General features: G+C 28.3%; 1 protein-coding gene across 1 annotated transcript; it reads left to right on the forward strand.

Annotated features, from left to right (window-relative positions):
• Positions 1-4,546: 4,546 nt before the first annotated feature.
• On the forward strand, positions 4,547-21,610 carry LOC135950337 (alpha-tocopherol transfer protein-like). Its single transcript, XM_065499882.1, has 7 exons — positions 4,547-4,847; positions 18,942-19,161; positions 19,236-19,327; positions 20,276-20,429; positions 20,499-20,803; positions 20,879-21,029; positions 21,101-21,610. The coding sequence occupies exons 2-7, from the start codon at positions 18,975-18,977 to the stop codon at positions 21,145-21,147; spliced, it is 936 nt and encodes a 311-aa protein (XP_065355954.1). The 5' UTR covers positions 4,547-4,847; positions 18,942-18,974; the 3' UTR covers positions 21,148-21,610.
• The last annotated feature ends 3,022 nt before the right edge of the window (positions 21,611-24,632 follow it).

Below are 24,632 nucleotides of genomic sequence, written 5' to 3' on the forward strand. Positions count from 1 at the left end.
TTTTAAGTCATACACCCGATGCAATAAATTGGCGAATAAGCTCAATTTCTTTAGTGTTATGAATTTTGAATAAAACCTTTTTAGAATATTATAGACTAGATAATAAGTTGTACAAAAATTGGACAATACTAGTCATTAAATATTGAAGGTCAAGGTAACATTTTGAAAATATTTGGGATTTCTAATAAAACCATAGCGAACTATTATCTATTATATATTTTTGGGTTGATTTATATCTCAAAGTCGAACATTTAACATAACTGCGGACATAATTCGCAAATGGAAATGAATCTGTAGTTCCTAAACGGATAGTTAGATTTTAATAAAACTTCGGTTTTTTTTTTTTTTTTTTTTAAACAAACACAAACTGCGAAGCGTTTTGCTTGTCTGCAGTTACACCCAGAGTCTCTGGCGGGAATCGAACCCGCAACCCTCAGATTAATAGTTCAGCACACTATCGACTGGTCTATCGGGGCACCCTTTGAAGAGGTATATAGGCATATCACACATTTTGTTCGGAATGGTTTCAATTCCGTTGTTACAATCCCGATCGATTTCGTTTTAGGTTCATCAGATTCCATGTAATTTATTAATTCGAAAAATATTTAATAATTCTGTTTTTCTGAATTTGTGTTAATACACAGTCAAAGCAAAAGTGAAGTTTTTGCTACAGAAACTGATTAAAATTTTTAGAAAAACAAATAATTACTAAGAAATATCAATTCCATTTTGAAAACTGAAAGCGGTTTCATTCCGAAAGAAATTTTCGTTTTACTTTTTCTGAAGAAGCAAAAAACGGAATTAATTTCACTTTCGATCGGAATGGAATTCTGTGACAGGCCTGATAGTCGAATTCAAATATTGCCTCGTGTATATGCAAAACTTAAAACGATTTTCTGTATTTGATCCGATCCGAAAGATCGTACTATATACTTATAGGTTATCTATTGTATTCTTAACACTCATGGTGAATTATATTATCCAGCTTAATGTTTTGAATTTGAATATCTAGTTTAAAGTTAAAAAGCATTAGTTTTATTTAGTAAATATTAGTTCAAAATTAATAAATTTAGCATTTTTAAAAAGTTTAGATTTGAAAAACAGTTATACACTTCGGCTACAGACAAATTAAACTCCCTGCTTAAGGAACTATTTTTCCCAACTTGGTTTTCATTGTTAGACGAGGATCCATGTTATAAGTCTAGAAATTAATTTCAAATAAAAACACAGATATTTCAAAACTTGCAGATTTCGCAATTTCGTTCAAAATGTTATAGTTCACTAAAACGAAAAAAATCAAACATTTCAATTAAATTTCAAATATGTACACACTGTATTGTGTTGGTGATTAACCTATCCCATTATGACACCTTAATTTATTCAAAATAAAAATAAAATATAAAATAAAAAAAACATTGTCTTTCCATATCAAATCAAAGTTCTTTCTTTAATTCACTGAACCAAATTTTATCGTCAACTTTTTGTTTTCAAAATCAGACTAATTACAATTTTGTCTTTGTAATTTATGCAGTAAATAATACAAAGGTGTTATTCTTTTTACTAAATAGTGGTGCTGGTTTACAGTGGCCTTCGCTAACATTTCGACATTCGATGAAGAAAACCAATGACAAAAAAGAAATTGTTGCTTTTACAGAAAAGAAAAAAAAAATAACGAACGAACTTAACCCAATTATTTAAGCAGACTCTGGCAAAAAAAACATTAAAATAAATATGCACAATTAACCATTTGAAGTTTAAGAATAATTAAACAATGTAATACAACATGCATAATAAAATAATTAATTAATTATTTATGTATGAATTAAATAATTAAGAGAACATGTTATTTGTATTTAAGAGTATATTTTAAGTCGGAGTTGGTTGCGATAAGTGAGAGAGTTTTTATCCAAGCCAAGGTTTAAATGAGTGAAATTCGTATTGCTGTGGTAAACAAAAGTAAGAGTTGCCATATAGAAACAATTTACAGGGATAATTTAAACATTATAATGAATAATGAAAATATGTGACTCATTTAGGATCATGAACATTAAAGTTTATTAAAAAAATTCACATCGCAGTTTTTAATTAAGTTCTTCTGTGATCTTGAATTGAAAGCCTAGTTGTAATGTCAATGATTTGGCAATAAACATAATTTATTGTATTTTTTTCTAACAGTTTTTGAAAATGTTAACCGATATAAAACCTGTTGCGTAAAATACCGGTATTCTAAAGACGTTTCCGGTATTATACAGGATTATTTATTCAGTTATACCCACCACCAAAAATATGGGGGTATATTGATTTTTACATTCCGAAATATTGGTCGTATTAAAGTTAGTACATATTCTGGGTAGTTACAAAATTCTAAGACAATTTAGTTATGTCTGCTGTAGGCACGATAGAGCCTAGTGTGGTGAAATGTTCCCCAATTATTCTATGTTGAGGTGAACTTTACCGCTGATATTTTCTCGTAATATAAAATTAACCAAATCGGGTGAACCTGACAAAGGTTTAAAATCAATCGGTGCCCGTATTATGTTGGAATTCATTTAAATTTAGTAATCAGTATTAAGCTGAGATTTTTTACAGACTTTATTTTGTAGCTGTTAGATAGGGTTCCTAAAAATATTTGTTCATTCCCGAGAATTCCTATTATTTATCAGTAGTACGTACTATTTGAAAATAATAGTTAATGGAATTTTATTGAGAAAATATATGTTGATAAAAAAGTACCAAAAGAAAATACATTTTTTAGCCCTAAAAAAGACTATTTTTAACCTTTTTACCTTTTAATTTCAAAAAAGTACCAGACACCTGGCGGTTTATTTCCAAAAAATTTTAATACAAATCAAAATTTCAAAAAGTATTGTAGTGTAAAATCCCTTTAATTATATTGTTAATACCATTATTTTGATAACGAATTTATCTGCATAAAAATCCATTATAAAATCCATGTCAACATTTCTTCCAGAAAATTAAGGAATATTACAGGCCTGTCACGGAATCGATTAATTCCGTAGCTTTTATTCCGATCGATTTCGTTTTACGTTCTTCAGATTCCGTGTAATGTATATTTTTATTTATTATTTTACTTCATTGTTTTGGTTGATTTGTTTAGTTTTACCACAAAACGGCAGTGTTTGTTTCTTTTCGATAAGAGATTACCAATCGTGTACAACTTCGAGTAAATACGTTTCGATAACAACTGCCGTGATCCACGTAAACTACATTTCAATGACAAAGTACTCGATTTCGAATGCGGTGATTTGGCCCCAGATTCCGTGGAATGTATTATTTTTTTATATTTAAACAAAAGTGAAAAATTTTAGAAAAACAAATAATTTCATTCCGAAAATAATTTTTGTTTTGCATTATCTGAAGAAGCGATATACAGAATTAATTCCACTTTCAATTGGAACGGAGTACTGTGACAGGCCTGTTAGTGAAAAGCTGGTTTGAAATAGTTGAAGAGTTAACGGTAACGTTTATTCGGATAACGATATTTGGGTAATTTCTGTTTGATTTATATTATAATTTCGGTTTGATTTATATTATAAAAAAAAATAATTGCAATAATTTAACATATGTTGACAAAGTTGTTGGTATTTAATTACCTTTAACTTCTTTAAATTTCAACTACTGAAAACAAAAATTGGTATTTTTATACCCATCAGCTTCGTGAGAAGGGTATATATAAGTTTGTCATTCCGTTTGTAATTTCCACAATATAATTTTCCGACCCTATAGTATATATGTATATTCTTGATCCTTATAGATAGCGGAGTCGATTAAGCCATGTCCGTCTGTCTGTTGAAATCAATTTTCTTCGGGATCCAAATCTTCAATAATTCTGTCAGACATGCTTTCGAGAAGTTTCCTATTTCAAATCTGCAAATGGCTGAGATATGAGGAAAAAACCAGGATTTTTGACCTATATCTGGATTACTAAGTCATTAATATAGACAATAATGATACATATTTCAATGACCTTTGCAACGACATATATAAGACCATAGTAAGTTGGACCTACAATGGGTCGAAATCGGAAAAAAATTTTAAATAACATTTCGAAAAAAAAATATTTTAAAAAAATTAAAAAAACAACTTTGGAAAAAAAAATTTGTTTACCTAAAAATATTTAAAATTTGTATTTTGAAGTATAATTTGGTGAGGGGTATATAAGAATCGGCACAGCCGAATATAGCTCTCTTACTTGTAATAATTTAGAATAGCGAAAACGGTATTTATATAATTTCGGTAAGTAACTATTTCGTTACCGGTATTTTAACGGTACGAGAGACAACCTTGGTAAGATACATATTTTATAAAATGAGGGCATAAATACAATTGCTAATAAAACTGGATAAAACTTATCTGGAAATAATGGCAACTCTGACAACCACATTTACATTAGTTGTTGTATTGAAAATCACACTCAAGCCACACATTTTGAGTGCTATAATGTTGACTTGGCACAACGAAACCACTCTAAAATGCGAGTTTATTATTGAAATTTGGTTAGTTTACCAAGTATACATCAGTAGCGGCTTAACGGAGTAGAACGTCAGTTACCTGCTCACCTTAAATGGCATTAGTTCGTTAGCACTTTTAACAACGGGTCAAACAAATATATAAATCGTTCGAAGATTTATTTTCGTTACAACGTGCAATCAACTTGACTTGAATAGTTAACTATCTAACTAACTAATTACATATTTTCTAAAACTAGTGTTGTGTAGTTTTTCAATAAAAAAAATAAAATAATATCAATTGAACGGTTAATATCACGAACGGATACTTGTAATAATAATTTAACCAATTTAACAAGAATACAACTTTTCACAGTGGTAAGTCTTTTAACAGCAGAAGTGACCATACATTTCTTGAATGGTTAATACTAGAGCTTCAAGTTTTCAAAACCAAAATTTGTTTATGAAACTTCCGCAAAACCGCTTTTTTTGTAATTTTATTAACAAATAAATTGTAAATGGTTTTTGTGTATAAAAAATAACAAAATGTGTTAAACAAAACCAACAAAACTGAACTCTCAGTCAGGTCTAGTGTAATTTAGAGTGTACAGTAGTAGTGTAGTAGCAGTGTAATAAAATAAAATCCAAAACCAAAATAAGTGTTGTTTTCAGCGTATTGCAGCAATCTCTCGCAACTTTGGCCTGGTGTTGGGATTTGTTCATTAAATATTTTCTTTAAACACTAAACTGGCATTGTGATTTTTATGTTAAAACAAAAAAAATATAAAAGAAACAGTGAATGATATTTGTCGATTGTAATTTAAAGTAACTAACAAAATATTATGGACGTATGTAATAATGAAATTTAAATTTATGTAATATTTATAGCTGCAACTAAATAGTTTAATGTTTATGAGCGTTATTTTTTCAACAACAAAAATTGTAACTTTCTTTAATATACCAAAATTGTATACACATTTGAATGGTTTATAATAAAATATCTTTTTTAAATAAATATGAATCTACATAAGTGTGTGTATTCAGGTCTATCAGCTGACCCTGTTGACTTGACACGTTTTATCTGCTATTACAAAATTGTATTTTAGTAGTAATTTTATCTAATGTATAAATGTATATCTACATATGTATATAACACACGCAAACTAATAGTTTGTAACTTAGACAATCTGGGTATATCTCTTGAAGTATAAGACGGATTTAAGTAATTTAAGTTACTTTTCAAAGTTCATTTAGGTTTCATAGTTCAAACATGAAATTTTATATAAAGCTAATTTAATGTTTGAGAATCTTCTCATTTGGAGGTTATTGTATAAAAGTTAAATGTCAAACTCCATATTCCGTTCTTTTTCTTTGAAAACTAATTCTGAAATTAGGGCGTTTGGGCGATATCGAATGTAGCTTTAAGTGAAAAATTACTTTAATTTAGTTTCTGAAAATATTAATTAAGTAAATATATTTGGTCTCATCTATATTATTTCCAATTCTATTTTAGAATTTTCCATTTATATTTCAGAAATTTCTAATTGTATTTCCAAACTTCTGGAAATACAATATAAGTAATCTAAACTGAATTATCTTTCTAACAAGATATACGAAACAAAAATCGGTTGAAAAAATATGCAATATTCAATAAAAACATAAATTTATATGCTGGCCAAAGAAAATATACTTAAGCTATAGGGTTTTAACGACTCATTTTGAATTACGTTATGTCATAATACTTTAAAAAATCATTTGAAAATCTGATCTTTAGTTATTTCAAAATGTCTATATCTAAAAAAATATTTGTAATTTTTTCGATAGGTTTTATACCCACCTTAAAAAAAGATATCGAAATATCCATTGCAGACTCACACAATTATATATATTCTGGGTCCTTATGAAATTCTAAGACGATCTAGCTATGTCCGGCTGCCTATTGAAATCATGATAGGCCCCAAACGAAAGGACCTAGTTGGCTGAAATTTTCCACAAATACTCTCTGTTGATAAAATTTGTTTGGTATTGCATAATTTCATGTAGCCCCCATACAAATATCCCACCGTATAACTGTTTGAGCAGTTGTAAATTGCAAATTTGGAATTTTTGAAAATTGTATTAATTATTAATTTCACTGCAATTCATTCCATGAAACATTACTCAAAACATTTATTCCTTAACTTCATTCAAAGAATTTTGTTTGAATAGAACTCATTCATTGTTGACTTCACTGAACCTTTGATTGATTAAATTTTTGTTAATTCAAATATTATACAAATAGAATTAAAATATTTGTTTTCTTCATTTGTTTTAGTGCATTTTAATTGTTAACCAAATGAATGAACAAAAGTTGTCCAAAAATAATTTGTAATGGATTTGAATTAAAGAATAATTTAATGATTAAATTTTTATTGAACGAATTTAATAAAAGGTTAGGAACTCAAAGGTTAAGAACTCAAATTTAATTTGATTTTTAAAATTGATTTAAGAATTGTTTAATTAGCTTATCAATAAATAATTGATTTTAAAACATTTAAATATATTCAATACTTAAATTAACCCTTTAATACAACTGTGGAGAAAATACACCCGAACAAATTTCACCATTTGTACAAATGTCGCAAATGTAAAAAATTTGCGACCCCACAAAGTATATATATTCTAGATCGTTATTGATAGCCATGTCCGTCTATATATTGAAATCAACTTTCCGTAGCCCACAAATAACTTACATATATACATGATTCACACAAATATATTGTCTATATATTGAAATCAACTTTCCGTTGCCCCCAAATAACTTACATATTTACATGTTTCACACAAATGGCTGAGATACATATAAGGAAAAAAAACCGGAACAAACTCGATTTTGTACCTATTTTTTGTCTATATCTGGATTACTAAGTCATTAATATAGATAATATTGATATCTAATGATAGATATTTCAAAGACCTTTGCAACGACGTAAGTCGAGCCTACAATGGGTAAAAATCGGGATGAATATTTTTGAAAGCGATTTCTTTTTCACCATTTTTTTTTTTTTTAATTGAAAAATACAATTTTTAAATTTTTTTTTTTTTGCCATACAATTTTTTTTCACTAATAAATTAAAATAAAAATTTTGAAATTAAAAAAAAAAAAATAATTTTGTTGACCAAAAAATATTTAAAATTTTTATTTTAATGTATAATTTGGTGAAGGGTATATAAGATTCGGCAAAGCTCTCTTACTTTTTATAGCTATTGGTGTTATTATGTCATGCAAAAGAGCTAAGTCCATTTTGTTAAACTCCTATTAAAAATTATCAATTTATTATATAAATCAAATTAAATTGATTATAACTACGTTAATAATATAAATGCGCAGAATTTGTATTAATTATATGTTAATTTATTTGATTTTAAACAAAAAAACTCATTAATTGTTCAAGGAAATATACGATAATTTTAAAATTTATGGGAAACTTTTCGCCTAATCTAAGACAAACATATGATCAAATTTATGATTGTGGTTCAAACATATTATGATCATTATTAGTATCATAAAATATCATATTATGATCATTGTCATACATGATTTTCTGAAGTAATCATATTATAAACCAAAGTAATCATAGTATCACCCAAATTAATTAGCATAGTAATCAATGCAATCATATTAATGATACAAAGTAATCATACTATGATTATCATCAAAAGTTATTTTTGAGAATAAACAAATTTAATTTTAATAGGTTTAGTTTTAATGTGCTAAATTCCCAATTAAAATATTATTGATAAATTCACTGAAATATATTGTTGTTCGCTTTAGGAAAGATATTGACACTCAAACTTTACTTTAAAAATATCATAGCTTAGACAAACACTAAAGCAAAATCATTCTACAAATCGATAGAACAAAATATGCATTATTAAAAGTCAAAGGTCAAGGGTTAAAGATATACAATCATGATAGCAGTGATATATATTTTAAAACCTTTGACCTTTATTTTATAGCCAGCTTTTTAATCTCTAATAATACAATCATTCATTCCGATAATTATGGTATTTAAAATTATTTACATCTAATTATAAATTAAATAAATAATCGGTCGCACAGACCTACATCAATTTTAACACTTATTAATAACTTCGCATAGAAGTATCAATAGCAGTGTAGTAATAAGATATATTTTTAATCGTATGGTAATTACGATATTTTTGCTTTAATTATTTTAATTGTTTTAATTATTTCCATTTTTTAACTATTTCCACATGTAGTGTAAATTCCCTTAAAAGTGTGAACGCATGTTGTTTAAAGTCCAGCTAATAAAATAGAAAACTTTATTTATAGTTTAACATTGTTTTTAAAATTTATTATGTGTGTATTTAAGTATGTATATATTATATAAGTAATTTTTACGACCCTGATGACCTGCACACTTTTAGACTTTCTTAAATATTTGATTAAATGTTGGCAGACTCAAACTAACAGGTTGCCAAAAGTACTCAAATTTATTGGCAAATATAGAGCGAGTTATTAGTTTTTTATAGGAACATAATGAAAAAGACTACAGGGACAATAAATTTTAAGTTTTTTCAATATTTTTTTTTTGAATTTTTGGTAAAAACTAGCAAGCAAACGAACAGACCCAATATGCTTTTATTTTTTATCGTTTTTTGGTTGATTCAACCTAATACAAGTACTTTTGTTGTTCACCTTGATCTTCGTACCAATAATCTGCACTTGTTTAACTTTAACACACACTTCAGATCAAACAGCTTATTTTCAAATAATAAAAATTCTTTAAATTGAAATTAACTCCGATTTTTAATGTATGTTGCGGCATAAATAAACAAATTAATGTACAAAGTACATATAGAAAAAAATAATCTTCAATAAAAACCAAGACAATTTTCGTTTATCATGTTTAACCAGTTTTTTTATTTCTTACAAATTCTAAAAAAATATTTAATTTTCTTGATAAAACAATAAATAATTTATGTACATGAGTATGAGTGTACGTACGGACGATAATATAATAAATATATGGCATTAACAACACATTTCAACAGCAATCGAAACTTGTTTATTGAATTGCAAACTTATGCAACATCCAAACAGAAGCAACAAATATTATTATTTTTGCAACATCCCAGTAAGAAAATATTTGTTAAATTCATAAACTATCTTACCAAACAAAAATTACACTTTCCAACCCTGAATGTGCTAACAGTTCATAATGAGTGACAATTTATAAAAAGAAGAAAACAAGTTAATTTCGCAGAAAGTGCAAATTTATACTTGTTAAATATTTATCATAACATTTTATGACGTTTGTTGTCAAGACAAAGTTGTCTGAACAAAAAACAATAAAAATAATGTCATAACGAAGCAATAAAAGGAGACTATACCTGATACTTTTTTACCTTGACAACCATTTTGACGTTTATCATGACAAAAATGTATCAGGTGTAGACATATGGCAAAAGACGTTGGGAATTAAACAAATATAAGAATGAATCAGCAGGTTTCAATAATATGGCAATATAAAACAAAAAAAAGAAAATTTCGAAATGGTTGTAGTTTGGAAAGATGAATCACAATCATTATCTATTGAAAATTTTATTTTTTCAATCTCTTTGCAAACCACAACCATAGAAAAGAAGTTGTGGAACATCAAAATAACCATACGGTTCGATATTACATTTTTGACAAGTGTCATTTGTTGCATATCTGTAATAATCTGTGAAATATTGCTTAGATACACATTGAACTGTCTATACTTCACAAATATTTATCATAACAATTAATGACGTTTGTTGTCAAGACAAAGTTGTCTGAGCAAAAACACTAACAATTTTGTCATAACGAAGCAATAATACTAATAAATGGGGACTATACGTAATAATTTTTTATCTTGACAACCATTTTGAAGTTTATCATGATAAAAAATTGTCAGGTATAGACAGGGGGTAAAGTTTCCATTAGAGCGTTCAGAAAGCATTTAACGATGTTTTAGTAAGCCAAATAATTAGAGAAGTTATAAAGAAGCGCTAATATAAGCTGAACTGATTGATAAATAGTCCCTGGGAGTATAGTTGAAATTTCAGACTAGTTTTCAAATCCAGAATATTTTTTGCTTGGATATTTAAAATTTAGCAACTAAACATACATATATAGAATGTGAGTATTTATATACCTATGTATGTTTAAGAATTGTTTTTAAAATAATTTATTGATTTTTTATCTTAAAACACAATTTGCATTTCATTTCAACGATTCATTTTATTAAACAAGTTGTCGACTTTTGACTGTTTTTTTTTGTTCTTATAAATTATTATATACATTTTAATTGAGTATTAAAATGATTATACGTAAAACATTTTCCATTTCTTACTAACTATGACAATCTAAATATTGTTAAGTATACAATTTCACAAATAAATTAAAAACAAAATTATTTAATAATAGTTTAAAATAATTAAATGTTTATATCGCCACTAAAAAGACAATTAATTTAAATTGTTGTTTTGTCATATAAACTTAAATCCACGCCATAGTGTTAATAATTGTTAAAAATGTTGTCGATTTTTTTTTTAAATTACTGTTTACGATCTATACTAAAATAGATTAAAAAGTGCATACACCGGGAAAATGTTATGTAGTTTATATATCGTTAGTTTAGGGTGCAAATAAGCTAAGTCCATTTTTATACATTTAAAAGAAGAAATAAAAAAAATGTAAATCTTTTGATTTGAATACTGATTTTTCCACCACTATTACCACTCCAATATTTTAGATGTAATAGACCTAAAAAAATCACTGCTATTTATAGAACAATTATTATGCAAAACTGTAAAATCGAGTAAAATTTATCGTAATTTTCTTATTTGAGATTATGGCATTCGATATCGAGCAAGAAATTTAGTACATGTTATCATAATTTCGATATCGAAATCATTTTTCGATACGATAACTCATTCGATCTCGAATGCGGTAATTTGGCCCCAAGTTCGAAGTACCACATTCGAGAAATTTGAAAAATAATTGCGATAGCGAAATTATAAGAAAATGTTCTACATTTCTTGCTCGATATCGAATTTTACTTAATCACGTATGCGATAATTTGGACCCTGGTTGGACACACTCCAGAGTTAGTTAGTGAGTTAGGGGCCGCAATGAGTCGCAAATTTTTTCCAATTTTGGTACTTATTTGGTAAGGGCGGCGATTTATAAGTATTTTTTGGTAGTTAGCACTATTTGTATCAGTTAAGTATATAGTATTTTTTATTGAATTGAAACAGTTTTCTGTTATAATATGGAACAAAGTTTCTAACCAAATATTATTGATTTATGTTCAATAGTTAAACTTATAAAAAATGTAGCGTTTACATTTAATAACGTATTTATACATAATCCGATTTGACTAAAATAAAAAATTTACAAAATTTTTTAAGAAAAAAATAAGTCTAAAATTTATTTAAGTAACGGTGTATTTACTGCCAAAACCCACTAAATTGTCAATATTGGAATATAATCGAAATAATATAATCTTATCTCAAATCCTAATCCGTTGAACAAGTATTGTATTCGTCTGAGGCGATAATGAATTGACTGACCTGAGCTGCATAAAAAAGTAACGATTTGTTTGTAACTTGTTTCTTATAAAAGTTCCACAGCGTTTGTTTGACAGACCACAAGCCGGTAATTGTTTAGAATTGTTAATTATTTTGTGAATTGTTTAGTATTATTGTAAAGGTATTTTTAATTTATTAAAATTGTTTTTATTATTTTTGTATTTTGTTTTACTTATCCATAGTGTTGTGTGCAAAAATGATAATTCTGAATTTGAATTTAAAACAAGTTATTAAACACATTTACAAGCAACATACAGATCAACCGACATTCATACAGTGGTGGCCAGCAAATTAGGGACAAAATTGTTTGCTAAATTCAATGTGATTCTTAATTAATTTTTCAAATATTTCCACAAATATATATGCAAAAGGACTGTTTTAATACACAAGTGTGTTTTATTTAGTTGTGTCAATTCATACATATATGTATGAATATATTGTGGTGAATATACACATACGATTTTTCTAAAACTTGACCAACATTTTTTTTAATGAACTTATTTATTAACTTTTATATGATTACATTTTAATTATTAGAAAATATTCAGACCAAATTTCATATCATGTTATTAACAGCGAATGTTCACTGAGGCGGGTCTACATATTTCCAAATATCGTTGTCCATATATGTTGTACCGATTTTTCCAAGATTTTTTTTAGAAACTAGAAATATTAATACCAATTTTCATACCTCAAGGTCATTTTGTTTTGGCACTATCATACTCAAAATTCCGTCGATAAAAAAAATCAAGTATTTGTCCCTAAATAGCTGGCCCCCACTGTATGTATGAACGGAAATTATTCTAAATAATGTGTAATAATAATACAATTAATTGACAGAATAAACAGTGTCGCACTATTAATTTTATCAACAAGTTAAAATTTTTTGAAAATTCGAAAAGTCATTAGTGTGAAAAATTGAGTTTATATGAAGATGTCGTTAGCTAAAACGTAAAGGGCTGTAAAAAACATTTTCAAATTATTAAAATATGTTAAGTTGCATGCAAAAATTAAAAATTCTTTCAAAATACATAGTCTGTTATTGAACAAAGATTTCACTTTCCATCCCTGGCTAAGATATCAATTTCTAATGAATTGTCATTGATAAAAAGAAGAAGACAACACTTTGTGAATTGAATATAAATATAACAACAACAACTCACTTGCTTATAAACATTGTTGTTGTAATGTGTATAAAACGCTCTTTCATATTGGTTGTATGACTTAAATATGAGGGATTTTTTAAAAGTTTAAGCTTTTATTTTGAAACATTTGTACAATATAAATTTATTTATGTATTTTCCAATATTTCTTTCAACATATGGATTCCGAGCCAAAAGAACTGCTCATCTTTTAAGGTCAAGAACGAATCAAGCCACTATAAAGCGGGTGAGGCAAAACTTCCCAATCACTTTATTCTACATACTAGCGGTATTCACTGTTAAGTGCGAATGGTCTAGCATCATTGCAAATGCAAAATTTTACCGCAATCCAATAACAAAATACACACAAAAACATTAACAATTTTGCATTTGCAATGATGCAATACCATTCGCACTTAATACTGAACTCCGCTACTATTTAACAGGTATAGCAACATGTTGCCGAGCGTTGTCATTATGGAATAATACGGTTTCATGTCTGGCCGCATATTCTGGGCGTTCTCGGCAAATGTTGTGTTAGGTTTTTGACAGGAGAGTTTCCAATCCATGTGTATTTATCTATGTAACTAATATTAAAAAAATACTGAGTTTTTTTTTAATAACGTTAACATTATTTTTAAATTCATAACGCTTTCATGATACTTTTGTAAAATAATTAAAATCTTAGTTGGGACGTTTTGCATTTTCGGTGACGATATTAATACCTTTGTATATTCATATGTATACCTAGTATATTTCCAATTATTAGTACTTATTACTTGCTATACAAATAATAATTACCCCAAGAGAGTAAGAGAGCAAAATTGGCACTCACTCAATTCTCAATAAATCACCAAAAAAATATAATTCAATCAGTTGATTTACAAAACCTTGACCTTGACTTTTAGTCAACACTACAAAACAAACAAAAATGACAAAAAACAATACAAAAACTGTAAACTCAACCAAATAAGTTAAAAATCATGAGAAGTTAATAATAAAAAGTGAAAAAAAGCAAAACTCATCTTCATCAAGGTTTTATTTAAAAAAAAAATATTTCAACAAGAATATAAAAACAATAATTTAACGAGAAAAAACCGGCAATTAAGCGAAATGATTTTGCACTAAAAAACGAAACCTTAAAAACAGTTACTGACAACAGCCAAGAGTAATTTAAAGGTGGAAAATTCCAATTAAAACGCATTCATTTAAAGCAAGCTTACAACCAAGTCAATACAATTTTCAAAACTATTCATTCATACAGAAAAAAGTACCTAAAACCATACATTCATAATTAATGTATAGTACAACTGTTCAGTGATCGTATCGTATCGTATGTTGACTACAAACATTTATCTAAATCAGGTTTAGGTTAATGCCATCAACTTTTATCGAACATTGATCTTGAAATAAATATGTTTTGTTTATGTCTTTATTCATACTTATTTAGGTTTATTGTTTCTTTTTTTGGTCTTTTCTTTTTGGTTTTTGCGATAAATATAATGTGTCTGTGGGTAATAAATATTTCAGCCATGATTGTTTGAATTGAGCGTAAAAATGTTAATAATTTATTCAAATAGGTAAAAAGTACCAAAATTTGCAAAGAATTTTACTTTGAATAACCATATACGTTGCTTACTTACATATCGCTGTTTATGAACAAAAATGTCATAACTAAAAAATTTAAGAGTTTTTATATGAAACATTTGCGTTGACTAAATTATTTTAGATGAGTCAATATTTACTAAATATTCCGTTTTTCGCCACACGCTTTTAAATATAAGTTAATATTTAATAAAACTTAAATAAAACACGCGATTTTGTATAAAAACTTGTTTTGAGAATTATTGAGTGACTTTCTTCAATCATTTAAAACTAAAGTCATGTTAGTGTTATGACATTCATGTCTTAAATAAGCCTTATGTTTTTTAGTTAGTAACCAACCACTTTAATTATTCAAAATTAGTTTAAATCAATTTTAATTTAATTTATTCTTATGGAAATTAACAAAATTTAAATTAAGCGGAACACGAGTGCAAAAAAGTTCCTTTTGTTTTTTTTAAAATATATTTTTGAAAATATCTTCTTCTTTGTTTCTTGAAATTATTTATAATAAAGATTTTTTAAAACCCATCATTAATATGCAAATGTGATAGACAGAAGATGAAATCATTAATCAGTTTATAAATGTAGGCCAAAGTCCAATAAAAACTTCTTATTTTATTAATAAACTTTTTTTTAATCGTACTTAATTATACAAAACACTTTCGATAGTTTTAAAATATTGTATTATACATACATAATAATTTGATTATAAATAAGAGTAATACAAACGATAGAATTAATTGCTATGGATTAACAAAAACTATAACAAATCATTAGTTAGGAGCAAAAACGTGCTAAAATTCATTTTTAAAATTTTTTAAATAAAAATGTTCTTGTTCCTAGTACTAACACTTTATATGATAGAGACATCCTTAGAGTGGGTAAATTTACACCTTTTAAGCACTCTTTGTAATAGTTCACGGAGCTAATACTAGAATCTGGAAAAAGTGGACGACACTCATAGCCACCAGGGCCGAATGCAATCGACTATTCAGATGCACACAATTCGAAAGTGAGCCAGTACTCGTTTTAGGTTGAAACTAATTAAAGGTTGAAACCAAAGATTTTCGTTTGAAATTGTGACCTTTAGACCTAGAAATTGTGACCTTTAGACCTAGAGAAGCTTTACGAAGCTGGCACACGTTATTTGGAACAGTTGTGGAGCCAGTTCTTTATTCAATGATTTTTGTTCGAAATTGTCAACCTCTGAATTAGTTATACAAATGCTTTAGAAATGTTTGTTTGAAATTGTTAGTCTTGGAACTAGATCTTAGAAGCAGTTTATTTTCTCTCTCTCTTTATTTCAATTATAGAACCAGCTTTTGTCGAGTAACTTTAATGAAGTTGTGTTTTATAAACTGAAAATACGCCTGTGAATTGATTTTTGTATGCATTCCGGTATGTAATGGAAATCGATCGGTTTCAAAACAATCGATTTGAAACACACAAAACGAAAGTAATAGATTCATCAACCTTTATCGAAATGGATTTCCATCACATAAATACATTCATACTTACGTTTTCCTAATTCTTTCGTCCAATTCCTTAAAGATACATACAAGTAAATCCCGTTACAAAGAACGATGTGTTGTCAGGTCCATTCGTTAAATCGAAAAATTGTTAGGTATGACCATTTCACATCAGTTGCGTTCGGTACAGATTCCCTGTGATGGTATGGTCAGATTTCAGGTGCTTGTAATAGATAGGAACTTTTTACTCCCACAAAATACAGAGACTTACCTTAGCACCAGGGATATTTGTCTTTGATGTCGATTCGGCTGGTTGGTCGGGCTTCATATACGATCTCTTATGCTTCGAGTTATCGTAATGGATCCATTTTTCATCGCAAGTAATGATTCCATGCAAAAATGATTATCTTTTATAGCGTCAAGTAGTATTTCTGACTTGCAAAATCGGCTTTCAAGGTATCTCGGCTTCAATTCGTATGGTACCCAATTTCTCTGCTTTTGGATGAATCCTGCTGCTCGCAAACGTTTTGAAATTGCTGCTCGAGTAGCTACCAATGATTTTGCAAGCTCTTCTTGAGTTTTACAAAAATCTTCATGGAGTAATCCTTCAATACTTGGTCCTCAAACTTTTTTAGCTGGCCTGGGCATTCTTTGTCTTACGTATCAATATCACCACTTCTGAATCGCACAAATTATCTCTCTCACGTTAAAACCGATGGAAAACATTCACCATAAGCTTCGATGAGCAATCGGTATGCTTCAGCGGCATTTTTTTTATATTAAAGAAGTAAAGCAAAACTTCCTGCATATGATGATATGATTTGTTGGTACAATATTCAACATTTTCGAAGCAAAAGAAAACTTTGTTGTTCAATAAGATACGCCATATTTTCAAGTCATACAGTCAATATTAAGTGTTCATTAAGAGAGATACTTTAGGAATTATCAATATTCTAAAAATAATTCTACTATTAAACAATATGCACGCTTTATTTTAATGAAGATCATTATCACACCGCTCATTTCAAAAAACACTTTGTTACGAAATGAGTGGGATTTCCTTGACTTTCCAAGAAGAAAAGGTTTATATTTCTTTATTCAAAATGCATTATAGAAAAGTAAAATTGTTACTCTATACCCTTTGATAACTTTTTTCCTGGAGCACTAGTACCCTCGCTAGAATAAACGTTTTATATGGAAGTATTTCCAATAGAGACCAGTTCCATCCGCATTTTATCAGCTCGGGATAATAACTGCACTCCTGATTATTTAAGAAGCCTTACCCCGTGTCCCTTTTGTAATCCTATATCGCGTTATATCGCATTTTCATTAAATTAAGATTCGTTTTTCGTATTCGCTTTTACTCTATCTATTTAATTTTTAATATTATTTGTGCATTTAAGCGAACATTTTATATTATTTTTTTTTGATTTGAATTTTTCGACGTACGATTCTTTTTTAATTTCTCCAAAAGAAAAGGTTTTAAGACGGTTCCATAAACTTGTTTCGCAACTAATAACTGATCCACTAACTAAAAAATAATTTGGTCTTTATGTTCCATTCAGAAGAGGGTACTATATTTTTAAAACAAAATAAATACAATCGAAACATTGTTGTCCAAAATATCGAGAAATAAAGGTATATCGTACGTGACATAAAACTGGAGAGATTTTGAGGTATATATATGAGAAAATCTGGGAATTCCTTCACTAATCCAAATATTTTTTATAATCCGTCATATTTAAATAAAAACAAATCTGATTTTATAAAAAATTAAATTTATTATCGTTCGTGACATAATGTACGTGACAGATTTAGCTCTTATAGTAATAAAATATATATTCTGTAAATATATGTATGCAAAAAGTAAAAAAACAAATATAGAATATATTTTCGGTTTCAGAAAACAAGGTGATACGAGTAGTAGCAAAAAACAGAGTCAAATTCATTTCTTACTACACTAAATTTTTTGCTTAGTTTTCTCCGCCACCTTATTAAATTAAAAATACTAATTAAATTAAAAAATTATAGATATTCAGTATAAACTGTTATTTTTGCTCTTAAAAATTTGTAATAAGCTCTAAATAAATACCTTCACTCATCTTGAAAAAAGTCTCAAGGTTTTTTATTTTTTCAGTCGTGGTTGACATAGTCATGGAATTGCCCATATTTATTTAAATCAATAAGTAAACATTAAAAAACGAACATTGTAACAAAAAAAAATTAAAAGCATGAATTTTTTAAAGATGCTCTAGAGTCTAGACACTCTGTATACAAATAAAAGTAGTATTTTGATGATTTTTGATGAATAATCATCTTAAAACATTTTTACAAAAACTCCAACAAACTTTAAGTAAAGTAATAGATGACACATAAAAAGAAAACAACAAAATGTTTAACAAATATTTACACTAACATTCAAGCACTTGAATAAATCCCCGTTCGTACATACATATTTTTCTTAAATGATTATTAGATAATTTAAAATTAACATGCATATTAACATTATGCCGATCGTGTAGTTCAAATGATCAGATGATATGTGTCTGTAATACAAATTTATTACATTATATTGTATATATATTTACTTAATTCTTAGCATATTTAATTAAATGTTTTTATCTTTATTGCAGTTTTTAATTGATTGAGTGGGTGAATCAGCCAGGATGGGAAAACCAGAAGCATTAAGTTATGATGACAATAAAATGGCTTACATCGATTTGGGTTCGGCCATTATACGCATGGAACAAGAACAGCCACCACAATGGGCCTTAGAAATTGCACAAAAAGAATTGCGTGAAACGCCCGAGATTGTGGAAGAAGCTATAAAGAAACTTAAGGAATTAATAAAAGGTAAGATTGATGACATAATTAAGCAGTTTTATGTTAAATTTGAATTAATAATTGAATTGTTTTGTTTGTTTTAGCTGAACCCTATTTGGAACTACCTTTGGATGATGAATATATGCAAATGTTTTTAAGACCCACACATTATTATCCAGAGAGTGCCTTGAAAAGAGTAAGTATTTAAAGAGAATTATTATTTTCTAAACTTTGAACATAAAATAGGAACAATTACCAAATTATGTTTAATATTAAGAAATTTGTAAATTGTTTGAGTTTCATTTAGGAAAGACAGACAGACAGACAGACAGACAGACAAAGACATACACAATTTTTAGTTAGTTTTATCAGAGCTTCGAATTAAAAAAATCAGTTTAAGCATAATTCACTAAAATCTTTAATGAAATGGATTAGAGAAAACTAACAATTCGATTTTGAAAATATTGTTTATTTAAAATGTACAACAACAGAATTAAATAGTCACTCAATGTTTTTTTTATACACATTTATAAATTCTCAGAAATACAGACACTTTATAATGTATACGCATTCACTTGAAAAATAAAGCACACTTTAAGGCACTCAGTTGATGTTTATTCAAATAGCGTCTTTGATAAAACTGACTACCGACTGCAACCTCTGCCACTATTTATAACACTGCCATCTGCACTCTAGTCAAAGTTCGAATATTCTAAATCATACGCCATCTGTGGTGTACTTTCTACAATGTTCTTTAACTGAATATTCGAATTTAAACAGCGTTGCCAACTTACGATCAATGGTCAACTGAAAGCTTTTATTTAATAATGCAACAGATATGTTACAGTTTGCTATTACAGCAATGTTATTTGAAAGCATTATGCTACTTTTAAATCAGCCCTTAAAATCGTTATATTTGAATTCAAGTACAATTTCGTAACAATATAATTAAGAATTAATTCTTTCGAACTCATTGTTCTTTATTTAAGAAGAACTGGAATTTGTCCTACCTTCTTTTAAGTTATTAAATTATATATTGAAATTAGTTTGGAAAAACCTTCTATATATAAATTTGGTTAAATTGCGAAATTTTAACACATTTTTACAAGATTTAGTTAATTTATCTATTTATTTCCCTTTTCAGATAAAATGCTTTTTCAATATGAAACAGAAATATGGTGAAGCCTGTTGCAATGTCTTACCCGCCAAATTGGAAAATGTTTTCGAAGCTGAAATCCTACAATTATTACCCAATAGAGATCAACATGGACGCAGAATTTTAGTTTTAGAGGCTGGCAGTAAGTAGACCAACAAAAACACCCAAATTCTAAATAGCTCGGAAGTTTAAAAATTATAAATATTTTTAGAAAAATGGAAACCCTCAAAAGTACCTTTAGCAGATCTTTTCCGTGGCATTCAACTGACAGTTTTGGGCTCGATGGTGGAACCTTTATCGCAAATATGCGGTGCCATTGTCATTATTGATGTCGAAGGTTTGCCCATGGGTCATGTTATGCAATTTACGCCAACATTTGCCGCCATGTTATTGGATTATGTGCAGGATTGTATTTGCATGCGTTTGAAGGCAGTTCATATTGTCAATAACTCTTATATTTTCAATATATTGTTTAATATTTTCAAACCTTTCATCAGAGAGAAGCTAAGGAAGCGCGTAAGTATTTAATAAATTATCTTTATTAGTTTTTAAACATTAAAATTTATATGTGTATTGTTCTGTAATTTTTAGATCTTCTTCCATGGCAAGGATTACAAATCTTTGACTAGTCACATTGAGGCCTCTGCATTGCCGGCCAAATATGGTGGTACTGCCACTTGGGAATTGCCACCTGGTAAACTATTAGGCGAATTTTTCAATTGTTATTCATCCGATTTTGAAAGTAAGCTAAATTAAAATTTGTCTCAATTTATCTTTTTTTCTAAATATTTGTTTCTTTCTCCTTTATCACAGAGGCAGACAGTTACGGGTTTACCGAGGGCTATAAAGCTAAGAAATAATTGCAGTCCGTGTGCCTTTTAAACATTATTGCCAAATCATTACAAAATTCTTTGTATTGTCTATTATAAAGTGTTTTTTAATTTTATTATTTTACACATTTTTTTTGTTATTATGTATTTGATTTTATTAGTATTTTTATATGTTTTATATTGTTTTGTACTCCTCTTTCTCCTTCTTCTACGTCTTGTAACAATTTGAAATTAGTGTAGTTTTAAATGTGATATTTATTTCACATTGTGATATTTCTTTCGCATTATTTTGAGTATTTTCTTTGTTTAAATTTGTTCTATATAGTTATACAATTTTTATGTTTAACTGTTTAATTAAAAATACACTTTATATAGGGATTAATTTGAATATAAATATAAATTAGTTTAATATTATTATCTCATTGATAATAAACAAATAATAATACAAATAAGAAATAATAAAAAATAAAAACTTATGGTTTAAAGTGAACAATTTAATTATCAATTGTTTTAATTTTTTGAAATTAAGTAGTAGAAATGGGGTAAATTGCTAATGTTTTCCAATCGATAGCTAGGTTGGTTGGTTATCGTGGAAAACGGTCAAGTAGAATTGAAAGGACCTCGTCTTGACAAGATCACACAACTCGTCAGATATAGTGTCATTTGCGTAAACCCAGATTCAGGAATCTGTTTATCTTGAAAGTTATGGCCGGGTATTCGCAAAAGAGGTGGAAAACCGTTTTCTCTTTGCCTTGTCATTGAAACTTCGAGAGTGGTCATTTAGGTGGATTGAGTCCAAGTCGATTTGTTGTTAATAATTCCCAAATAGTTTATGTGAATTTTAATATAAGACATCTAAGAAAGACATGAACAAGGGAAAGCTAGAATCGAAGTCCCGATCTACTTATACTTTGCTCCCGGGTAACAAAGCATAATTAGATAAACCTAAATTCTTACTTCGTACTAATAACGTAGTTAGCCGACCGAGAGCCAAAGCATTTATCTCATCGGATCGTACTCATTAGCTAGTCGTAGCCAATAAGTTGTTAGACGACGAGACCTGAAGAATTGCATCCATTAATTCATTTTTAATGCCGTTTAAAAAATCAAAAAATTCGAAATTTTTCTAAAAAAATATTTTTTTTGCAAATAAAAATTTATATTTCTAAAACCACTGCGAAGATTAAAAAAAATGCCTTACTTAAAGGTATTGCGGAATTTCGGTTTTTTCAGTTTATTCAATAAACTAAACCGTTTTTGAGTTACACGAATATATGTTGTGCAACCTCCTCCATTTTCAAAATAACGGTATATCTCGAAAATACGAGCTTGTTACGAGTCCCGAAAAGGCACCATAACGAATTAGTTGCCGACCAGCTCACACGCATGTATCTTACTCACGGTGCGAGAACCTCCCTTCGTTATGGCCCAAAGAACTGTCACAATAAATTATCAATCATTCTGTCTAAATATTAACATCAAATGGAACACCTATGAAGTGGAGTTAGATGTTTACTCCATTTTGCCCTTTCCCTTCCATAATCTCCCATACCTTCATATTTACGGGGATCCCTTTTTTTCCTCAAACCACACCACTTACCTTTAATAAACCACTCTGCTAACTAAGATTATTCCTGCATTTTAAGTGAATAACTTAATCATAACATGTTTCTTTTATTATATCGATTTGCTTAACGAATAAAAGGTGAACTAATATTATTAACTCTATTTAAAAAAATAACTATAAATCGAACTTTAATATATATTTATATAACAAAACAAATGCTTAACAATAATTCTTAAACTAATTAATTCCTGCCTCAACAAATACCGAAACTAGAACAATTAAATTTTCAAAAATCACAACAAAACAAATCCCTTTATATATTAGTTTCCTCATCAACTTATGCCCCAGAAATTTGTTAGGGGATTTACTTTTAAACCTAACCTAATATCAGCCTAAGAGAGCTCACTTAAACGATTTTCTTTCTGGCTTATTTATGCCTGATTTAAAATTTTTCTACCGGATTTGATGAGAACACTAAAACTGGGATAATAACTAAATTTTATGGAATAAAAAAAAAAAGTCAGGTATTCATCGAAGAGCTAGGGTGCCTAATGACTAATTATAACAACAAACAAAAAACACTAAAACTAACAAACTTAAACTAAAGACGTTAATCGGGATTTTTAAAATGTATTTAAAAATGATCTGAGATAGATTAATATTGTTTTCTTAACTCTAATCACTTCCCTGTTTATAATGGGTTTTCCTTTGGTGATGTAATACCTCATATAATTAGAATTTGTTGTGCTGTTGTTGCGTTTTGTAACTTCTCCCAAAAAAAATGTTGTAGTCCCTTTTTTTATTCTGGCCCTGCTCCAGTTATGGGGGACTAAGAGTTTTAATTGTCTGGTTGAATAGTGCAGGGATTTCCTCAATTTCCTGTTGCAGAATCTAACCTGCTATAAGTAATAAAATTAATCAGCACTCATCTATCAAATAGGCTAAGACAATTTATCTTACCTTTACTTATTTGGCAAGTTTATTTTCAATTCACAGTTTATTTGAAATTCACTATTTAGATGTTTTCCTTTTTTCTTATTGTTTAATTTAAATTTCTATTCTTTTTTTTTTTCAAATATTTAATTTATTAAAAAAAAATGTAGGTATACACAGGGACTGTTGGTTATCTTCTATCTCTTTAAGATGGCCGAGCAAAAACTTATATTTATACCCTATATGTTCCAAGAATTTATATTCCAATTGGGCCTATTATATTTATGCTCCTTTAAATCATATATTCATCGTATTCTCACATCGCTTACCCAACCATCCTTTTCTAATTTTCCCACAATTTGTTTATAAACATTGAATAGCCTTATTCGAATTTAACGAACTATCAACATTTATATTCATTCATAAAATTCTACCTACACATTTCTCTCACACTGTGTCTGAGTACTTTCATTATATCACATCTGGTAACCCCTTTTTACTACTACAGATGTTTGCGGCGAATTCATTACATGTGAGAACTTGATACAAAACATTAATTAATGACAACAAAGAAGCAGACAGAACATAAGCTGAGGGTAAGTATTTATTAAAATATATTATAATTAATAGTTATTAAATTTTCTTTTCTTTTCAGGAATGCTGGTAAAACTGTATCGTTTCAACCTAATTGGATTATCTTTACTAATTTGTTTCTTTTCTTCTTTTTTTTCAGGTATTTGAGTTTGGGAAAGGTTGTGGCTTAACTCCACCACATGACTTTTAGACCATTCCCAGGTTGGTGTTTCCACTGCGAGCTGACCACTCGCATACTCTCCTGGTGGAACCCTTATCAAATAGGCCACTGAGCCAATAAATATCTGTAGATAGAAACTAACATCAAACCAAAACAAAAAAAATACTAACATTAGAATTAACCCAAAAATTTTCCTCATAATAGGGTACGGCCACGATCAAGGCAGTCAGAACTGCTGGCCAACTGGGATAGTACCCCCCA

This window comes from Calliphora vicina, chromosome 2 (genome assembly GCF_958450345.1).
Source record: "Calliphora vicina chromosome 2, idCalVici1.1, whole genome shotgun sequence".
Lineage (NCBI taxonomy): Eukaryota > Metazoa > Arthropoda > Insecta > Diptera > Calliphoridae > Calliphora > Calliphora vicina.

What these genes read in the sequence shown, in the direction of transcription:
- LOC135950337 (XM_065499882.1), top strand. Translation starts at nt 18,975, where the DNA reads ATGGGAAAACCAGAAGCATTAAGTTATGATGACAATAAAATGGCTTAC. An exon ending in ACTTAAGGAATTAATAAAAG is followed by an intron (nt 19,162 to 19,235) that starts GTAAGATTGATG and finishes TGTTTGTTTTAG; the next exon opens with CTGAACCCTATTTGGAACTA. An exon ending in TTATTCATCCGATTTTGAAA is followed by an intron (nt 21,030 to 21,100) that starts GTAAGCTAAATT and finishes CCTTTATCACAG; the next exon opens with AGGCAGACAGTTACGGGTTT.